Here is a 22,868-nt window from a genome sequence, read left to right as displayed (position 1 = left end):
ATGTTTTATTATTATATGAGACTAGATCCTGACTTGGGGTTTGGGTTATTGGTTATGTAATTTTTTAAAGTTCTTAAAGTTTGTTGGTTGGTTGTTTTTTGTCCTAAAAGCTACATTTCCGTTAATTGATAGAATTGCCTTTAGTGTAAGTAAGTATCAGTATTAAGATATTCAGTAAAAAAAAGTATATTTGATTTTTGTCAACATCATTTACCCCTGACGTCAACCCTGTTTAAGGTACTGTATTTTATGTTTATGTGTTGGCTTTTGAAAAGATTTTCTTAACCAACAAGTGTGGGAAAATTTTCTTAAACTCCAATTAAATCGTTAAAAAAAAAAAAAAATCACATAATTTGGGGTTGCAAGCAGCAGTGTGCTCAAGCTATAGGCTCCCAAGCAGCAGCAGCAGCAATAATATTAGTTGCATGTGTGTCTGCTCGGGAAAAAGACAGATGTACAACGCAGGAGGTTTTGACTGCTTGTTTCTCACCAGCTGCTTTGCTTGTAAACTTCCTGTGGTTTTCGTGGTGCGACTGCCTCAAACAGCAATAAAAAGCGTGCTGTTCTTTAATTTGGCAGCAATTGGAAAATGTTGCTGCCGGGTGCCAAGATGCCCGTGTGTTCACTGTTACTGACTGGCTCATTACCAGGATGTGATATTGTGTTTGCAAGCTCGAGGCACCACACTGAGACATTTTGTGAGACATTTTCGTGTGGTAAGTGTTAATGACAGAAGACACTCTCTCCATCGTGATTTTGGGATGCTCTCCTCAGGCTCAGAACGGCACCTCATGCGTAGAGACACACACCTGTAGGAGGTTTCTTATGTCCCTCACAGCTGACCAGTTCAACAAAGCTTCATGAGTCACTATAACTACACTAGCTGCTGCGTGTGACGGTTAAGTGATGTGCTCCTTTGGACAGATTATAATCTGCGGTATAACTGTGTTATCTTTTTTTTTCCTTTTTGTGGTGTGTGAGGCAAAAGATAATTTTATATATTAAATAACACAATAGTTCTTCAATTTTGCGCACATCTGATTATAACATGATGGTTATGTTCCTGTTTTTATTACATATTTATTGCGTAATTGATTAGCACTGGTGTATCAGGGCTCTTAGGTCCCTCTTCTCAGGGACCCAAATTAAAGCAACATTTTGATTGGAAATACAGGAGAATTCGAACTTTGATGACTTAAATTGGTTTTATTTCTGAGATTTTGCCATACTTTAAAGTTTATTCTGTGGTAGATATCCCCATTAATATTTCTGGGTGTAGTGGGTTATTGTGGACAATGTTGTGGCAATATACAGTAAGATTTTAGCAAGATTTTTGCATCAGTGTGATGAAAAGTTCATTAATTTGTCAGGTATTTTATACACTAGATTAGACTACAACCCCATTTACACCTGGTATTAACATTTGATCTGAATTATCTGCATAATGACGTCTGATCTATGGGTCTTTGCATTTACACCTGGTATTAATTGCTTGTTATCTATCTCAATTGTGCCTACATTGATACAGATCTCAATATGCAAATTAGGTAGGCGGGACTGGTGGACTTGTCAACGAACATGACGCATCCGAGGTCATGAGAAGCAAAGCTGTGGCTGGGTGTCATTTACTTTTTGCGAGTGAAGACTTTAAGCCACCCCTACTACTCTTCTTTTTACTAATAAGTGACCTTTCAACTTGCTGGGGGGATTTTTTTCTTATGAATGTGGTCACACTGTACAGATTACATTACACTTTGCCGAGAGTCAATCACAGTACGAGCCCAACCACTTTCAAATGTGATCCCAATGAGTTCTGCATGCATTTACACCTTGCATTAACATGCATTTTCCCTTATCCAGATAAGTTATCTGGATGCAGATTGCATGTTAATACCAGGTGTAAATGGTGTATAAGAATCGGTTTACGCTTGGTAAGATCTGATTTGTACCACCTCGGAAATCAAAAGTGTTTAGACAGTAGCTGTTCTGAACATAGACTCGAAGCGGAAGCTAGCAGTCATACTGTGGAAAGGAGGGAGGTGCGACATCGTTAAAATATGTTACACATTTTTAGACTGTCTCTTCTGGAAGGCTTTCATAGTGTTGTTTGTTCGTGTCGGTTGTTCACATGAAAAGTGAAAATGGTTTTGTCGAGAATGAAAACACAGAGCTAAATAGAGAAGTTCAAACCCCGGCTGGTATAGATGTTGGATCGTCGGTTTCGGAAAGATACAGAATTTGTCGGACACAACTCAACCTATATCTGATGTCAGAAAGGCTTGACGGGGGGAGGGGTTCCAATATTTTACTATAAGATTACAAATACGTAATAGTAATAGGGGATTTTATCCCTATTATCCTAATGGTCCGTTAAGTCTGTAGTCTACATGCTTTTTCAGAGTTTTTTCCACCCTGATAAGAATCCATCTCTAAAGGAACCAAATAAAACTTCTTTGACATTTTCCTGGAGAAATAACTATATTGAAGCTTTAATACAAGTCACTGATATACAACTGACTCAAAAAGCCAGATCTGTCAAATGTCAGTCGTAGGTTGTAATGGACTGTACTATAAAATTATAAGGAAAATCTTTGAATGAATTTTCCACTCCACTCTCAGCCTTAAGAAACGCTTGATGATTGATCTGAAGTGGGTGCCCTGCTTCTAAATCAATCTGCCAGGCTGAAGTGTGTCAACTAATTGGCTTTAAGCCTCGTGTCTGCAGCAGGGCAGCGTCTGGCATGTGAGTGTTGAACGCCGCTCGGGGGGGCCTGTTGCACCGGGCTGACTCGCTGCAGGTAGTCTGACAGGAGCGAGGGAAGAATCTCCTCCATCCAAACACCCATCAGCACTCTGGAAGAGAAGAAAGAGAGATGCATGAGGAGAGAGCAGATCTCGTCTCCCTGAGCACTCTTTTCTTCCCTCTGGACGGTCTCCATGGTAATAGCTGTCAGCTCATATGTTTTATTTAACCTTCTCGCTCTGGAGAGCAGTCACGTTATGTTTATCGGGATTTTTATTTTTTCATGACTATCACACATTGTGCCTGTGTGAGAATAAACGTTGGAGGTTGACACCAGTCATTTCTCCCTGAAGTCTGTGTCATGAAACGTTCAGCAACATAAGAACAAAGCCTGATCGACATTTCATACTTCAAGAATAAATATTTCCACAGTGTAGTGGTTGTTCTGGGAAGATTTTGAAGCCACTTGCTGCATGAATTTGCATAATGAGGAAACAGATTTTCCTTAAGCTCTTAGGGACCTTCCTTGATATTAATACCTCATGATGTTTTTTGTGAAGACAAGTATGTTGAAGGAGTTTGTTTAAGGATCTGTCTCCAGTATTTTCTTCTTTAGTTGTTACTTTCAGTATATAACTCATAACTTTTATGTAATCCCTGATCACATTATTTCATAATCACATTAAATTATGCACCTAATATTATGTTCTGTTAGGTATGTGTTTCTTTTCTCAGTGTATAACAAATCAACAAAAAAATAACATGAGGCTGCCCAATTATACAAACAAATATGTGTTAAGGCACCTTTTTAAACCCTTTTAGGAAATTCTCTCAACTTGCTGGTCGCGCCAAGTTGTGTCAGGAGCACGGGTATACCTGATCGCAGGTCTATTTGTGTTTGACTGTTTCATTTCACAAAGCGGAAGCCTGAAATACATCACCCCTAGACACAGCGATCAGAACAGGAAATCTAAAAGCTTTCATGAACAGACATTCATGTAACTCAACAGATTAACAGCTGAGGCTACAGTCCGTCTTCCCTGTTTGTTGTTTTTGAATGGGTTATTCATTGCAGAGCCTCACTTACGTCCTCACAGGTTAGTTACGACGGAAACTTCAGTACCTGAACGAGTACAGTTGGAGGCTCACTGTGCTTAATAAAAGCGGCAATTCTTTTAATGAACTCAGTAACCTCAGTAATTTAAGATGGAGTCCTAATGGCCTCCTCTGTGCCAAGTATCACTGTCCCATAAGGATAGCTGTACAACCGTTCCCGAGCTACACAAACAATCACATACACATCATTAAATGCTCAAACACGTACTCTACATTCACACATACCCTGCCTGAACCACTCTGTTCATATTACTAACACACACCCACATTAATTATGTTATATGTGTTGTATTTTTTATGTTTTGCTTGCAGCATTTTAATATTTTTGCTTCAAGCTTAGCAACAACACTGACTGTGATTACTTGAGAAACTTGTTATGCCTCGGTGCAGGTGACAGTCGTGACCGGAGACATTATGTTTTCAGGTTGTCCGTTCGTCCCTTTCCCATGAACGTGATATCTCAGGAATGGCTGGAGGGAATTTCTTCAAATTTGGCACAAACGTCCACTTGGACTCAAGGATGAACTGATAAGATTTTGGTGGTCAAAGGTCACTGTGACCTGATAAAACATGTTTTAAGCCATAACTCAAGAATTCATACACTAATTATGACAAAGTTTCACACAAATGTCTAATAGGATAAAATGATGACGTGATGACATTTTATATCCAAAAGGTCAAAGGTCAACTTCACTGTGACATCATAGTGTTCTGCAAAAACACTTTTCTGGCCGTTATTCAACTCCGTAACTCAGGAACAGAAGGGGAGATTGTGACCGTATTTCACAGTTGGTTGGATGTTGAATTGGTGACACTAATCTTGGGTGAAACTGTGGTGACTGTACACACCCTTTACATAGGAATTTCATGGAAACTCCTATAGTTTATATGTAATTATCCAAAAATAGAAAGTAATCAGAAGGTGTGTTTGCGTGGCTAATTATAATTAGTTGAACAGACTGTGAAACACTGCCCTTTAACATGACATTTCAGTTCTTTTGAAAGAGCTGATTGTTTCATTTTCATGAGGCATTTTTACTCTCATTTCTATCTTTGATTCTGATGAATGCTGATGTTCAAGGTTCCTACTAAATGTAACTGATGTAGCCTTTGGGGACTTAAAAGAGGCAGTCATACACTGTACAGACTATATTTTTGTCTTTTTGAGCTCCTCATCATCTATGACAGCAGTAATTCTTGTCTGCTTAACGGATCAGTCCGCAATCCATTTCTGACATCGGAAGACACTTTGAACTTGTTTTCATTCACATTTTTTTCCCCCTGCAGCAGAAAAACCTTACATGACCTTACTGAAATTTTGTAGGTTAAACCGGGGTAAAAAAACAGTTTTAAGGCTGACTAATTCTAATAAACACACCATAAATGATAAATGATTTACAGACACTCTCTAGCCTAGTGTTACTCGTGTGAGTTTGAGCGAGGGATCATTTGTGTTTGTGTATTCGCCCCACACAGACAGCAAGCGACAGCAGGCACCGACTAGCTCTCACCTGGACAATGGAAGCCAGCACGGTGATGTTACTGAAGCTCAGCCGTCATGACAGCTCAGTCCTCCTGCTAACAACAGTCATACCGACACGTATCTGTAAACACTGAGATACATTATCAACTCTTCTCAGTTTGTTTTACTGTGATAAAGTGAATTAACCCGTCATACAAAACTCCCCCCAAAAATCCGTTGATTTCCTGTACTTATAGATCTTAAAGCGGTTTGAACCCAAAATAAACTTAGATTGTGCTGTGATTTAATTGCAATAAACAAATCAATAGGTTGCCAAAATAACGTCATCTAAAGGCATAAATACGGCAGCGACATGTTTATACACACAGATATCTATATACAGTGTAACTTTTTAAAATTATATAAACTCGCAGGCATTTAAGATGTTTATTACTGATGACAGCAGCTGAGAGAGAGAGGTGTGTGACTCAGGTGAAGATAAATCCGTTATTAATCCCAAAAGTCTAAAAAATAAACTCCTCCCACCAGTAAATATACAGGTATTCGCAATGCGAATACGCGAAATTCGCATCATTCGTGTCGCCATTTGCATCTATTCACGTCTTTGCATTGACTTTGTATGTGTTCTTGCCGCGTGAAAAATTGGCTTCGGTGTGAACACACCATTAGGCTACAAAGAACCAATAATGTAACACTGTCTTTAGGAGCCAGTGTCAATGATATTTGTGCACTCATTTAAAAAGGATCTCTGATGTTGTAAATGCATAATTACATAATAGCACCATGTTAAATAACAGTAATTTTGATACTTCCCATAATGCAACTCCACAGCATCTTTTCAGCTCCCTCCAGAGCCACTGAAGACAATATAATTTATGCAACTACTACATACTGAGTAGTAGATTTCTAGTTAATTGACTTTGACCTGTAAAATTAGTTAAGTGCCCCTTTAATATTAAGAGTGTTACGGTCACAAATACCCGGGACAGTTTTCCTCCTGTAAGTAGTAGATGAAAAGAGATATTTACACAAGCATGGATAGATTTCTGCTCAAAGCTATAGAGGGGAAATTCTCACTCAAGTTTAAAATGATCAGCATGCAGTTTAACTCCTTCCTGACTGACTTTGCATGCTGTGTCTGTGTGCTTTTGTCATGTTTTTGTGCATGTGTGTGAGTCTAGGAGGAACCTGCCAGGCGACAGACAGAAGGCTCTGGACATCATGCTGCCCCTGGTGGAGGGCGAGGAGCAGGTGGCCTCGGACATCTACTGCCTGGTGGGACGGATCTATAAGGACATGTTCCTGGAGTCTCACTTTACTGACACACAGAGCAGAGACAGCGGCACACACTGGTGAGAGAGCCGGGCAGGATGTCAGTGTGGGCCTTTCCAGACACTGAGTCACACATAAATATTGTTAGATTAGATGTTTCGGAGGGCAAGATGCATGATAGATGATTTTAAAGTGACTCATTGGATTGCAGCACCGCAGAATTAAGAGATTACCATGAATGGTGCCATGAATAAAGTCTTCTTAATCATCTTCCTAATCATCCTGAAGTCAAAACCTTTGCTCTTGAGGGCAATTACAAGTCTCATTCAAGGGAACAGGCAGGCCACAAGTCTGCAAATGACAGCTCAGTACATCAGTCATCTCAAATTACACCTTAAAGCAGAGGTTTCACAAATGCAATGATTAAAATAATATGGTCTTGGTATGAGATTCTGATGGAAAATGCTAATGGTAGTGTTAAAAGCTTGAATTCATGGCTCATTTATTCCTTGTGTAAGCAATATAGGCTGCAGGTGGGAAGATGAAGAAGTGGTATGGTAATATTCTCAGACCTCTTACTGCCAATGAAGCTTTTGAATTACATTTCAATGTCTAACTACTGCCTCTTTCAAGAAGCTCAATCTTTTTATTCCTAAAGTGGATGACTTTAAATTTGTGCAAAAGCAGCAAGTTGGAAACATTTTTCTTGGAAAATGAACCACCAAATATTACTTTTAATGCAGTTCTTAGAAGGGTTCAGGGCTCTGTTGGGGCCATAACATCTGTTGCAGGACTCCTTGTTCCTTGTGTTGCTGAAGATAGTTCTTTATGACTCTGGCTGTATGTTTTGGGTCGTTGTCATGCTGAACATTTGGAATTATATATATGTGGATGAGTTTACAACATAAAAACAGACACAAAAAATAAAACATTAACGTATTATTCAAGAGCAACAATGCTAAATAATACATAACTAATATTAATCCTGCCCTTAATGAGTTCTCTGAAAGCACTCAGGAGAGTAACCTGCGCCTGAAGCCGGTCTGCAGAACGTGTTTTATAAGTTCCATATCTCCAGCGGAAAAATTAGCATATATGAAATGGTAACCTATTCATACAGTAAAACCTTTGTAAATAAGTGGCTTCAAATATTAATATGAGTATTACATTGTGATGTGTTTATTTACAGTATAATGATCATTATACTTTCTCCTTCAGTGGATAGAGTTTAGAGTCCAGTGGTAGCACAATTCAGAAAGATCTGCCATAATTATTCTTATTTTTTTCAGGGGAGCCACAAAGCAAATACCTGAGCCTCTGTAACTTTAGGTGCTGCATCACTTCCCCTCCCTCAACTACAGTATGAAATTCTAGTTGAAACAGTTGCACCGCTGTATTGTAATAGAGCATGATTTTGAGAAACGATGTAAGGAAAACATAACTTAAAAGCTGATCTACTGTAAGTGACTTTGAAAGAAAATGATCACTGAATATATATCATTTATATAATCATAACAATTTTTATTTATACAGCATTTTGGGAATCTGCTCACAGGATAATTTCATCATTGTCTCAACATGTTTCCAAGAAAATTTCTTACTAGACAGTGACTTTCCAGAGTTCAGTCCAAATCTTAACTTTGAAGAGACCTTTGAGATGTGATTGAGCTGGACGTTCACAACATGAGTTGAACTGCTGAAAAACCTGTAGGATCTCCATGACACTGAGTCTGCACAGAGCCAGATGCATATGAGGTGTTTCCAGCACCTCGTGGAATCCAGATCTTGAAAAATTAAGGAATTCTGAAGGCAGATCAAGTTGACTGTATGTACATAAAGAAAGTTTTAACTCTTAAATCCTCCATCTCCTTATGTATGGCTGTCATGTGAGCACATAAAGGCTAACAGGAGCTGACAGAAGTTGACTGAATAACAGAGCAATAATAATAACACGAGGCTGTTGATTGCCGCCTTCTGGAAATTGCTTTTAAGATCTCATCTTTGTTGATTGAATATGCTGCTTCCATAATCAAGCTCCCATCTGGCTGTTATTTTCAGTTCCATGTCACAACTTGGCAGAGGCTCCTAATAACATTCACACTCCTTCCCTCAGCAGAACAGATTACTCATTAAATAAATGAAATTTCTTGTTTTGCGAAGGTACTCAGAGATGCAGTTTGCCGTTCTGTGGCCCCAACTCAATATGGCTGTAATTGTTTTTTCTAACTTGAAGTGTCTCAGGAAGCTGGCGGAGCCCCATGAATCCATCCGTTTTCTCAAAAGATGCCGGGGATTTGGAGTGACGCGTTTCTTGGAGGAAAAGTGTTTATTAGAGTCTTTTTTTCTTCCTTCTCCTTTCAGGTTTAAAAAGGGGTTTGAGTCAGAGCCAACACTACACTCCGGTATCAACTATGCTGTTCTTCTCCTGGCAGCTGGGCACCAGTTTGATACGTCTTTCGAGCTTCGCAAAGTCGGTGAGTGGACGCTAGATATATGTGCATTTTGACCTGATTATGCTGCTTTTCATTTGAGTCTATTGAGCCTGCTGACTAACCACTGACTCCTCTCTGTCCTCGTTCTGCAGCTGTCCTTTGTGATCAGTTATATTTATCTAGGTCACAATTTGACCAGTTTACAGAAAGAAAGCTTGTATTTTATGACTTGCAACCATACAGGAAATCTACACAGATTAAAGCTGCACTAATCTTTTTTTTTTTTTTACAAAGAAAACATGATTATGTGTAATTCTGCAGGTGACACTTGTTGTGACAAACCCACAGGAAATTATCACCCGACTCTGCAGCTTCCCTCAGCGCTGCAGAGCATTTTAGTGTCTTTCAGCTCCTTGTTTTGGTTGTCACAGCCTGCAGCTTTACCGTTTTGGTTCACTCTATCATTAAACTAATTTTTCAGATGAAGCTGGCAGCATTGCAAAACCTACTGTGCACTACCTGCCCAGCACCAAACAGCAGACAAAGTTAGCTTCTAGCTGGAGAACACAGTGGAGCATTTAGCTAAAGAGAAAGATGTCTATGCTGGTGGAGACTAAAAACAGAGCTAAAAGCAGAGTGAATATTGTACTTACATTCATCAGGTGACAGGAAACATAACTACAAATGAATGCTAATGTTGCTGCGTGTCTGCGGGATGTGTAAATAGGCAAAAGTGCACCATATTAATTCCATAAAGTGATATTATGTGAGTATTTACAATTTGTTGTGCTACCCAGAAGTGACTAAAAATGCAGGTTTAATAATTAAAAATCTGGTTATATACACTAATATTTCCTCCTGTTTTGTAACCAAGCATGCAGTTAAGCCTTTGTTCCCAATCTTCTGCTTTTGCCCTGAAATCTGAGGCTCAGAGGAGCTTAGGAATGTGGGAAACAGAGCAGGCAGTTCTGGGAATCAGCTTGCAGTTCCCCAAATTAGCCCCACCCTCCATCCCTCTAGACCCTGCTCACCACCACCCTTATCCCCACCACTCCCACCTGCCTCTCCAAAACGGTTGGTGTCTGCAGCAGAACACGTAGCAGCACCTTCCCTCCGCAAAGGCAAAGATCATTATCACAATTACCTTTCATCTCTTAAAGAATATAGTTGCAAATCATAAAGCTCTGCATGTTTTGGTATATCGACGTAGACTAGAGTATGATAATGCTCTGAACCCTTTTCGCAATGTTGTCTGCCTGAAATCCTGCTGGCAATAGCCCAAAGGGAAATTTGACAATAGAAAAATCTTCCTCCTATTGTGTGAAATTCCTTATCATATTGTCTTGTTGTTTTCCAGGAGTGAAACTGAGCAGCCTGCTGGGTAAAAAAGGCAGCTTGGACAAGCTGCAGAGCTACTGGGATGTGGGTTTCTTCCTGGGCGCCAGCATCTTGGCCTGCGACAACACCAGGGTCATTCAGGCCTCAGAGAAACTCTTCAAACTCAAAGCCCCCATCTGGTGAGAACACAGATAAACTGTTCTCAGATTATCATGCCGAAAAACACATTTAGACCACATCCATCCCCAAATGCGCCTGTATCATTGCGATCTGGAGTGTGCTCTGCTTTCCCTTGAAACCACAGTGGCCATCTGTGGCTATTGTGCAAGCATTTGGTGTATTTTGCATGCAGAACAGAAAATATCACAAGGAACTCACTTTGCTCATTTGAACAGCACCTCTCTCTTTACATGAATTGAATGGATACACTAGTAGTTAAAATGGGTTACAATGGAAATAGCTCTGTGGACAGAAAAATGAAAAAAAAAAGCTTTTTGTCAACAGTAGAAACATCTAGAAACATACTAAATGTTGAAAGATTTCTACCATGTTTCTACCATTCCTTGACTAAACCAAAACCATAACCTAACCTGCAAATGTGGGGTTACTGGTATTTATATATTTGTTATGGCAAAGGATGATGGCCCAGGTTAAACATAACAAAAATGTCTCTTCTAATCCGTGCTACTCTCACGTAATCATTTCATGGTGGAAGAACAAAGTCTTAATTGTCTGCAAGACATAGTTACAGAGTTTATATTCATTCCACAAGATTTTATGAGACTGCGTCAGATCTACGGCATGTGGAGGAGTACAGTAAACTATCTGCAGCTCGTATTTGCAGTGCATGAGACCCTGCTGTTCTTTATTTGTGTTAGTGCTGTGAAAACTCTTTAAGTTTCCATTAATGCCACAAAGACAAATGTTACCCAGCATGGAAACACAATCTTATGGTATTGTTTGTTTTTCTGATCTTTTGTGTTTAAAATAATTTAATACACATGCAAATTATCTACCAGATAATTATCTGCCTTTTTTGGGAAGCCTGACATTAAGTTAAATAGAGATTTGGATGTTGTTTTTCTCAGGGCGCAGTGGGTAAATGGTTGTTTTATTTCTTTGTCTCTCTGGTTGACTTCAGGTATCTGTGCTCTCTGGTGGAGACCATCTTGATCTACCAGCAGTTCAAGAAGCCTGGCATGGAGCAGCCGGCCCCCAAACAGGAGCTAGTGGACTTCTGGATGGACTTTCTGGTGGAGGCAACAAAAAAAGACGTCTCCTCCGTGCGATTCCCTGTAAGTGACTCCAGCTGAGTTAACCCCCATACAGATTCAACACAAAGTGTGGGCCTTGCAGAAAAGCATCATGCATGCTCAGCAAACTTTAATTGGCTAAACAAAAGGTAAACAAATTATACAACACAAGTTTCATCTCTTCCCCAGGTGTTGATATTGGAGCCCACTAAAGTGTACCAGCCTTCATATTTGTCCATAAACAAAGACGTGGATGACAACACAGTGTCTATCTGGCATGTTGCTCCTGATGACAAGGTGGGTGTCTGACGCAGTAAAATATGTTGTTCAACAACTTTGACTCCCCGATTCCGCTTTTTCTTTCTTCGTTTGTTCAATTTTCCTCCAAATTTTGTTTTGTACTTTACAGTTGAAATATTCTTCCTCTAGTTATTTTAGTAATAATCATCATAAACCAAATGTGCAATTGTAAAACATCAAAACAATCATTCATGAGTTTCCCACTCAATAATTCATAGTTTCTCTCTGTTACTTAAAGTTCTCACACTACCTGTCTAAATTTGGATACAGCAGTATGGTTTGATAGAAGATAAGATGACACTTTACTGATCTTCAGTAATACAGCAGCAGAAGAAAATAAACAGACCACGTATAGGAGCTCCATAAAGGATAGAACAAGCAGGAATAAAAATATAAAAATGGGGGAAACTACCCATGCACCCAAGTTAAATTAAATCTATATACACATTCAAAGACTGGAGAACATACTGTACAACTGATTGAAATTAGAAGCTATAAGCAGTTTAGTGCATACATGTGCTTAATGTGCAATAATGACTTATATGTGCAAGACTGATTCCCAACAGTTCCTCTTATTGCTTAGCCTTAATAGGCAAAGGATAATAGAATATACAGTAATAAATATAGGAATGGTATGATATAACAAGTGACATTATAACATGTATGTAGTACAGCAACTAAAGTGAAGCAGTAGTTAAAGTGACTAAAGTGAAGTATGTATACATATAGGAAATAATAATAATAGTAAAATGGGATTGTATAATAACTATAGGATATAGAATAATAGAATTCACAGTGATAAATAGGAATGATATATAATATATAAGGTTACTTCAAATATGTATTACAGTAAGTGTATGGCAGTGTCTTTTAAAATCATGTACTGGTACACCTCAGTTTTTACAGGTTCAATACAGCTCTGAATCAGCACTCAGCCTTTATCAGCTGCATGTTACCATAGCAACAATACTGATGCTTTATGTTAGGTAAATGGTTAAACCAAAGATGCTCACTGCGATTGCTAGTTGTAAAATTGTTGATGATTTTCAGTTTTCCTGTTTTATGATCTTTGGTTAGATCCTGTCATGAAGTTCTGTGTCTCTGCATTATTGATTATCTTCTCATACTGTAGTGCATTATTGCTTACCGACACAGCATGTAAAGAGAAGTGGTTTGCTTTCCATGAATTGATCTGAGTGAACCTGCTACATCAGCTTCATATTTTCATTTAGTTTAGTTCATTCATTTCCTCTAGCTAATAAAATAAAAACCACTAATGACTTTTTATTACTGTAATGATCAATCAGCATATTTTAGATGATGTTACCAACGTTCTAATGCTGCTGTCAGTCAGCATGTTATATCCCACAGGGGACGCATTGATGTATCATCTCCCAAAAGCTGTAATGATGTTATTTGTTTTGATCTGTCCTGCAGCAAAAGGGGATTCATGAGTGGAACTTCAGTGCCACGTCTGTACGAGGTGTCAGGTCAGTGGCGGCCGTCTTTACTGACACACTCGTATTACAGCTGAGTGATGTGACAATGACCTCACACCTGTCTCCAGAGGGTGATTGGTTTAAATTTATCAGCGGAGATGGCGGACTGGAAAAAACTCTCTGAACGTTACCATTTACCTGACAAATGCACTGAATTATTTCTACCATAAAGAAAAAAAGAAGTCATGTTTTTAAGTTTTTCACCAGTTTTCAGCCCGTTAGACAAGTATCAAGGATTAACATTAAAATTCTAAGACATTAAATTATGTAATTTTCATTGATTTAGCATTAATATTGGTAACAAGTGGAAAAAGCAGCACACGCATAACTCCAATGATACTCAACATTTCGGTCCCCTTCAGGATACATTTGCATTTCCTAATATTTTGCCCCCCTCATGTATGTTAATGGTGTGGAAAAAAATATTAGGAACACTTTTCAATATAATGCACTCCATTACACCACCAGCACCACCCACTACGACCTCAAAAATAAACTTAAAGTAAAATTATCACCTTTCTGACAATGTCAACAAAAACTGAAAATATATAAGCTCCGTTAAAGAAGAATTTATGGCAATATTGAAATAAAGGAAACATTTAAATATAATATGTAACACATAAAAAACAAGAAGAGATTTGTGGATTTGCTGCTAAATGTTTATGTTTAATATTCATATATGTAAAGGACACATGTAATGTGTTGTGTGTGTGCAGATGTATCTAAGCGTGCACCAAACCACTGCTAAAAGCGTTTTATTCAACGCATACAATGTACAGATGTAAGTGACATCACAGCAGGAAGATTTCAGACATGTACATTACCACCATTTCACCTCTCACAGCTCCTAACTGTGCCAGAGTGCTCCATTAATACCACAGACAGCTTTTATGATGTCTTGCTCTGAGCCTCCTTTTCCACGGGCCTCAGAGGAATTCAGTGTCAGCTCAGAGAAGTGGAGGGCTGTACTCACATGTTGCTAGGGAACGACTCATTCTGTGTGCCCACTCAGCCTGCAGACAGACAGCGGGACACAATAGCAGCGCTGCAAGCAACAATACGACCACACATACAGGCGCTTGGCTATCTGGCTTGGCTCCAGCTCTGGCCTTGGCACACTAGTTAAGAATTGGATGAGCATCCCGCAGGATGAAAGTTTACATTTAGTTGTTGAATTGAAGCTTCACAACCTTTTGTGCTAAAATTAAAACTCATTTCATTTGACAGTTTTCAAAACTTCTTTTTTCTTTACAATTTGCAAGTTTTCTGCTTTTCTCCTGGACATCACTGCTGCAGCTCGTACTCATACTCATACTACATAATGTATATATCAGGAAGATGTATTGTTGTTGGCATGTTCTGCTAGGGTTTATGTTTTGATGGAGTGGCCGTGCATATGCAGTGACAAGCAGTCTTTTATTTCAAAGCAGAGATGTGATGGCTGATGTCATGAGTCCAGTGAAAGGCTTCATTCATTCTGTGAGTCACATCTGCTCTCATGGGATTACTGTGTGACTAACTGTGGATCGTCTCTCCTCAGCATCTCCAAGTTTGACGAGCGCAGTGCCTTCCTCTACGTCCTTCACAATGCAGAGGACTTCCAGATCTACTTCTGTACAGAGATGCACTGTAAAAGGTCTGTTCTCAATCTCTGTGTTGGTTTGACATCATTAAGCTGAAGTGCTTTGTTAAAATCAGTTAGTTAATAATAATTGTGCCTACACCATAAATCTTCTCTTAATGTGATAAGAATTGCTTAACACCTTCTGCCCATTACTTTGAATTATATATCATCGGGTTTTATGAGCCGGTGAAACTGTCACCATTTCACAATTTTAACTATGGCACTCTGAAAAAGGAGATTTGAATATAATGCTGGAAATCTTCTGTGGTTATTGTTATAATAATTATTTTATATATTGCATAATAAAAAATAAATAAAATAAGTTATAATTGTTAATGGATAAACTAAACAGCTGTGCTTTGAGCTTAATGCTAATGTAACCATGCTAACATGCTCACAAATACAAAACTAACATGGTGAAGTTTAGAAAGTTATGTTTATCTTTTTTACCGTCTTAGTTTAGCGTGCTAGCATGCTAACATTTGCTGATTAGCACTAAACAGAAAGTACTGCTGAGGCTGATGGGAATGTGATTAGTTTTGCAGGTGTTTGGTCATAAACCAAAGTATTGAAATAGATGGGAAGTGAGAGGGTCACCAGAGTGATAAAGATTCATCCTGAGAGGGACATTAAATGTGTGGACCAAAATTTCATGGCAGTTCATCCAATACTTGAGAAGATGTTTTAGTAAAAAACAAAAATGTGGCTAATGTGGCTAAAACAGCTACTTTACTAATTGAGTTATCAAATCCAATAATGTAATAATGATCACATTAACAGGGAAAAATGGGTTATCTACTGGATTTTTACACACACTACCTACAAATTACCTTTTTTTCCAGAAGACCTAAAAAACCTTATTAAAGGTTGTTGTTCTGTTCGGTCACATAAGTGGGAAGTTAAATTAAGACCTCCAGTTGTGTTACTGTTTATTAATGGTTAACAATCATTTGCTAAGGCATCAGTTATAAGCTGTTAATAAGAACAACTTTTTGTTGACAGGTTGTGAAAACTCTCATCTCTGGATCAAAATTCATTTATTAAAAACTTATTAAGCATTTATTAATGGATTACCAAACATTTGCAACTCCATTCTTACCAAATAGAAAGGATAAACACAAGCCAAAGAGATTTTTCACAATTTATAACTGATAAACGATTAGTAATTTAAATGGTAAGTAGTTATTTATGATATTTAATAGACCAAACAACTAATCAATTAATCGAGAAAACAATCAGCAGATTAATCTATAATGAAAATAATCGTTAGTTGCAGCCCCAGTTGTATTTCTTAAAACTTGCCCTCATTGGAACATCAGTTTGATAATTACTGTGATCGTAAAACCTTTATGTCGACCTACAAAGACTGTAAACTGTTTCCTGTCCAAGTGAGTTTATCTCTTCTGTAGTTGCACCCCTCCCTAGTTCAGGCACTCATGTTAGCTCAGTAGTCAGGTGGGAAATTCGCAGCTCCCTGTCGCCACAAACACACCTTGTTCAATTTCGACACCGTTGTGTTCCTCGCTGGCTGCTCAGTGAAGCGCTGAGTGTTCAGACTTGTGAGTCTCACATCAGAAGCTCCCGAGCACTTGCAGTTCTATTATCTGGAGGGTGAGAGTCAGTGAGTCATGCCTGCTGTTGTCATGCCTGCTCTCCTTATGATACAGAGAAAAGCAGCGACAGTGGGATGTGGTGAGAAGGAAGGAAGGAAGAAATAGACAAAAAGGGGTCGAGGAAGAGGAAGAGATCCAGTCTGATATAGCTCGTGCATATGCGTGATCGGCATGTGCACATGCACAAGCACACGTGTATCGCGGAGCACCTGCAGGCGTGCCATGTGTGACAGCATGACGAGGCAACGTGCTAATTCACAGCTTGTGTGCGGAGAGGGTGGTAGAGGTCATTATTTGTATGTTTATGTGTGGGAGGTGTGCATGTAAACATACTGCAACCCCTCCTAGATAAGACCAGCAGCCAAATACTGTCACTCAGTCACAATATGTACTAAATGGCTCTCAAGCTACATGAGCAGCTTCTGTACTTTAAATGGATCTATGTGATTCACTCTGGATAAAAAATGTAAGGCTGATACTCGAGCCATGATTATTTTTTGCAATATTTTAGAGAGATATTTTAAAGACAGGGAGATATTTATACTGCGTTTGTCAGGACTCTAGGACTGGTTCCATTAAAGCATCATAGCAATGTGTTTGTGTTTTAGCTTGATTTGAAATGTCGGCACAGTAAACACTTTACTACTGTGAAGTTGCTTTAGCTAAAAAATAATGAAGATTTTGTTCTCTATGTGATTGATAATACAACTCAAGTTTCAAAAATGTGCTAATAGATTGGAAATGAATGAAGAAAGTCAATGGATCCTTTGCACAATAGACAAAGTACATCCAAATTTGTTAAACTTAAATTTGCAAAATGTTTAGTTGTAATGTAAAACATAATGTGTGAGGATTGTTTTAGCTGTAAATTACCTACAACATGCAAAACTACTGGTATAGTCCTTTTTTAAATGTTTTCAATATCAAGTTTAAGCTTATTAGTTTTATTTATTTTATAAAAACACACTTTTACGTACCTATACTCAGCTACATGAATTCAAAGTCATCTGTATTTTGGACTGACCGGGCTTCTCTTTGGCAGATTCTGTGATCTGGTCAACAGCATAACAGAGGAGGCCTGGAAAGGTCCAGAGGAGGGAGACTGTGACACCGACGGCTTAGAGGTGAGTCAGCTGGAGACTGGATTCTCACTCTTTGATTGGCCCAGAAAGGTTTTTTAGACTTATAAACATAAGTTATATTTACATATTGTAGAGTTTTGTTTGAAGCTTTAAATTGATCTAAAATTCCATCTTCAAGTTCAGTCACGGGTTCAACCTGCACCAGAGCTAGTGGTGCATTTCCACCACCAACCAACCACCAACCTCAACAACAACCCAAATATCTGAACTCAGGCCCACAGTGCCACTACTTTCATGCCCATATATTTTATTTAATAAAGCTTTTTGAATGCAGTAAAGCCTCATATACATGTACAAATAATACTATATTCCCTTAAGATACAGGGCATTTTTTGAATCGCTTTACATGGTAAAAATGACATTTCCTGCATCTATAAACACTTTCTCAACTGGATTTTCCTCCAGCACAGATTTGGCTAAATCCATAACTTTTCCTGCCAATAAAATATTTACTATTTGTTTGTTTTTGTACATTGTATTGTTACATCCTGTTGTGCTTCTGCTGTGCATTTTTCTTTTGAAATGTCACAGGAAATATGATGCAATGTAGGGGTTTCCATCAAAAGGACTTGAAATGATGCGTCTACCAGAAAACCATCTTTTAACAGACAAGTGCCAGCTAACTATTTTTCATGCTTCTATTAAACGACAAAAGGCAAAGAAATGTAACATTTTCAACTGCAATGACATCATTATGTCGATGCATTGTTTTCACTTTTTTTTTTTTGCAGAATGTCTCCCGCAGGCTCATATGAACTTGTTTGATCACTTTTTCCATCTTGTTTTTCTACTCTAGTTCATCACATTTTGCATTATAATGACTTGGACTGAAACTCAGCTACAAACACACAGAAATAAACAGTAACCTGCTGGGATAAGACCTGGATTTTTGGTTGTGTGCTTTGTAAAGCTTTGACAGTACAGAACAGACACCTGCTGCTGCATTCACCTGTCTCTCCAGCAGAGCCTCGGGAAAACACAAGCTAATTGCCCGTAATGCTGCCACACCCTCTTTGACTCAGCCGCATGGCAAAGATCAAATGTCTAACAGGTTTCTCTCAGAGCTCGTTTAATAACTGTATTTGTCCAACACAAGCCTAAATTCACGGTCTGTTTGTCTCCAGCCTCAAATGTGCCTTTACAACATAATCTGTCCTAAAACCTAAGTCTGTTTCCTGTAAACACTAATCACTTGTTTCAGACAGAAAAGTTAATTAATTAGGTCTCTCTCTCCAAGAGGAATCGATGTGACAGGTTTAAAGTAATCTGATAACAAAGAACAGACCATCCACTGAAGTTAATTAACAAAAGAGGAATGAGATTATTGATTGTCTGGCAGGGAAAAAAAGGCACTAATTTGTTAGATTTGTCCAACACAAATATGCCAGAAAAGTAGAAGGAAAGTGTTTGAATCCTGTAACATAATCTTACAAAGAATGGAGAAAAATGATACGATCCAGTTTAAAGAAAAGCAGGAAGTAGATGCATTAATTTACGATTTGCAGGTTGAAGATTATTCTGAAATGTTTGAAGGCTAAGGAACAAAAATGCCATGCTTTCTTTAGTGTTTACATTGTAATTAATTGATAATGTGCAGATTTATTCAGGTTGAGAAATACTTATATACTGTAGCTGGATTTCAGTAACATAATAAGACCAAAACTATCTTATAATTGAATAAAAATGCAGCAACTCAGATAACTTAATGACTTAAAGGCATATGCCACAATTTTAATATTGCGCTTTCATAATGATCAGAGACTTGCTACAGAGAGATTTTTAAAAAGAACGGTCAAAATCGAAGCAGCAGAAGCCGAGATATTCTGACTTTTAGTCCCAATCATACCTTTATAACCATCCCTGTATCATTTTACTGCCTTTGTCTCCACAGTACGACTATGAGTACGATGAGCACGGAGAGAAGGTGGTTCTGGGAAAAGGCACATTTGGAGTGGTGTACGCGGGCCGAGACCTCAGCAACCAGGTCCGCCTGGCCATCAAAGAGATTCCTGAGAGAGACAGCAGGTGAGACAAAGACACACAGGAGAAACATTTTTGTGAGGATTTTTACCTTATTTGTTCAGTCATGTGATGATACTTACAAGTGTAAGTATCAATGTCTTTTTTCTGTATTGTTCACCTCGCTATCAAACAATGTCATGTTTTCAAGTCTATATTATTAATTTCTCAAAGAACTTCTGTGCAAAGTCAAGAGGTTGTGATATCTAGCAACAAGCTAACAAAGTTTTTGGACAACAACGGAGGTTTACGGCACAGAGGAATATGATATATCAGGCTTTGGATACAGGATGAGTTCATTGTTGGTTTGGCTCTGCATGAGATTTGATGACAATAAGAAAAATGTAGAAAATCACCAGTCAAATCCTCACACACCCTTTTCCACTTAAACACTTACACTGATGTCACTGGTGACGTTTGGCTCACATTTTTTTAAGTCTGAGGGTTCAGTGCTTCGGGCTTTAGGGTGGATATTGGAACTGGGTCATTGATCGCTGACAAATTCTCTTGAAAACTATTGGCCAGATTTCATGCAACTATCTGTGAATGAATCCTAATACTTTCAGTGACACATCGTCTTTTCCTCTTTCATCATACCCAAATGTTGTATTTGCACAGAAAACATTTCATAATGTAATTGGCAGGCTGCCATAACACACATTCATGTTCAGAAGTGGATAAACTCTTTTGATGGGAAACTGCTCTCAAGACAAATTTTACACTTTTATGATTAAATTACAGCCTGAATGTTAACAGGTGTCTCAGCTGTTAATGCCTCCTCCTGTTCAGCTCTGTTATTTATCATCATTAAGAAAAGTGCGGCTTTCCTCCAACTGAGAGCGTGAAGCACAGATCAGCAGTGTCCCTGGTGGTTTCTGGCTTTCACTGGGCTGGTATCCACTCGAGTGACTGGTTAGTGGAGAGCCGTGAAGGCAGACTTCCTCCCACCCTTTCCACCTCATATTCCCACCACTGTCTCTGCATAGTTCCACTTACTCATCTCATACTGCAAGACTCTCACAGACTAGATGATTTCCACTGCCACACTTTTTTCCACTCATCACATCAGCAAGTCAGCAGAGTGCTCGGCTGCAAAGAGAGTTGAGAATTTTGGTAAATAATTCAGGAGTGGATTGAAATCTTAAGACAGAGAGAGATAGAGAGAGAGAGAGAGAGAGAGAGAGAGAGAGAGAGAGAGAGAGAGAGAGAGAGAGAGAGAGAGAGAGAGAGAGAGAGAGAGAGAGAGAGAGAGAGAGAGAGAGAGAGACAGAGAGACAGAGAGACAGAGAGACAGAGAGACAGAGAGAGAGAGAGAGAGAGAGAGAGAGGATATGATTCATACAGGGACCTGAATTGCTGGCAGGCATTCTTTCACTGTTCAAGGGTAACTGTTGTTCTGGTAGATTCAGTTTCAGTGTTTTCCTCGTTTAGTCTTTTGTTTTTGGGGTTTATTCTTTAGGTTTTTGGTACACAGTCTGGTGTTTGTACCCAACCGACATGTACATCCATGTCACCATAAAGAAAAGGCACAGTTACAGTTTCTTCAGTCCTTTTTCAGGTTATTATAGTTTAAGATTTATTTTATTTAGCTAGTTTTTGATCTAGGTTAGAGCTGAAACGATGAGTTGATCAGTCACTAGACAGAAAATCAATTATTTTGATAACCAATGAATCATTTAAATCATTTCTTAACAATTAATCATAATTCTCTGGTTTGCTTCGTCCTTGATGATGGTGAACTGAATATCTTTAGGTTTTGGACAGTTGGTTGCACAAAATAAGACAATTAAAAATGCCACCTTGGGCTTGAGGACTTGTGTTTTGCTGACATTGTTTAGACCAAACAATTAGATAATAAATCCAGAAAATAATGGGTAGATGAATTGATAATGAAAATAATCATTAGTTGCAGCCATAATCTAGATTTTTATTTGAATGTTAGTGCAGCTTTAATATCATTTTCTGTGTAATGTAGTAGTTGGTAGACTACTAAGTTAATGCTTACTTTTTTAGTTTACTTCTAATAATTATGTAGTTTGATGTAAATGCAATAGGTAATGTCATGTTCTAATGTCTAACATTCTGCAAGTGTCTACTCCAAATGTGAAATCAAGAAATCTACAATATCTACAGTTTTTAGTACATTCTCCAATAAAATTGGGATCTCTTATCTTTTACAAATTAATCATTTTAACAAACTTAACAGGAAACTTTAATTCCAAGCCTTCAGAAACTCACAAAAGGGAGATAAAGAACCACAAAGAACTGTATGTATAGAGATGATAAAAAGAGAAAACTATATATTGTCTGTTATTTAGTATTTACTAAGTTCTTTAGTGATTCACCTCCTTCAGTGTTGTGTACTTGAACTTTATCCATACACAGTTTGAAACCAGTTTTGTTGGACTGAAAGCATCTCATTGTCATGTGTTCCTGTCTGCTGTAGACTAGAACAGTGTTTTCATGTCTTGTTTTTGTTTTCATGGCAGGTACTCTCAGCCCCTCCACGAGGAGATCGCCCTCCACAAGCACCTGAAGCACAAGAACATCGTCCAGTACCTCGGCTCCATCAGCGAGAACGGCTTCATCAAGATCTTCATGGAGCAGGTGCCTGGAGGTGAGACACCTGACGTCACGGTCTGACTGTTAGGAGGATGAAATGATTGGATAGTTTTTATTGCACAAACTCATCAAGTAGTTTTTATTAGTTATTTTTTTTGTGTTTTTCTAAATACATCAATTTAAAATCATGCTATAGCTCAGTTTTAGAAAGTTGTTAGTGAAGATTTTGTTTTCTAAAATTAATACATCTGAATTCTGGAAATATCTTTAATGCAGAATATACTGTGACATACTGTAGATGTTGTTGTGTTGTACGTCTTTTACAAGAATAATTAAAAGTTAGTCTACAAAAATAAACACTCTTCTTCCATGTCAGTGAACAGTCTTTGCTCTTTATAGTTCCAAAACCATAAAATCAGTCCAAGCACAATAAAACCAATATTTACTCTTAATATTTTGTCAAAGTCTTCAC

General features: G+C 38.3%; 1 protein-coding gene across 4 annotated transcripts in view; it reads left to right on the top strand.

The window, feature by feature from the left end:
• The window catches only part of map3k5 (mitogen-activated protein kinase kinase kinase 5), a 72,185-nt gene that overhangs the window by 33,212 nt on the left and 16,105 nt on the right, over positions 1-22,868 (top strand). For all 4 annotated transcript variants that reach the window (XM_044376808.1, XM_044376809.1, XM_044376811.1 and 1 more), the window contains 10 exons: positions 6,524-6,694; positions 8,976-9,088; positions 10,404-10,563; positions 11,526-11,679; positions 11,827-11,934; positions 13,375-13,427; positions 14,977-15,072; positions 17,716-17,797; positions 19,707-19,840; positions 22,324-22,451. In XM_044376808.1, the coding sequence (XP_044232743.1) occupies positions 6,524-6,694; positions 8,976-9,088; positions 10,404-10,563; positions 11,526-11,679; positions 11,827-11,934; positions 13,375-13,427; positions 14,977-15,072; positions 17,716-17,797; positions 19,707-19,840; positions 22,324-22,451 (1,199 nt within the window). The remainder of the gene's footprint in view (positions 1-6,523; positions 6,695-8,975; positions 9,089-10,403; positions 10,564-11,525; positions 11,680-11,826; positions 11,935-13,374; positions 13,428-14,976; positions 15,073-17,715; positions 17,798-19,706; positions 19,841-22,323; positions 22,452-22,868) is intronic.

This window comes from Thunnus albacares, chromosome 16, assembly GCF_914725855.1.
Source record: "Thunnus albacares chromosome 16, fThuAlb1.1, whole genome shotgun sequence".
NCBI lineage: Eukaryota > Metazoa > Chordata > Actinopteri > Scombriformes > Scombridae > Thunnus > Thunnus albacares.
This window is presented reverse-complemented; position numbering and strand designations above follow the sequence as displayed.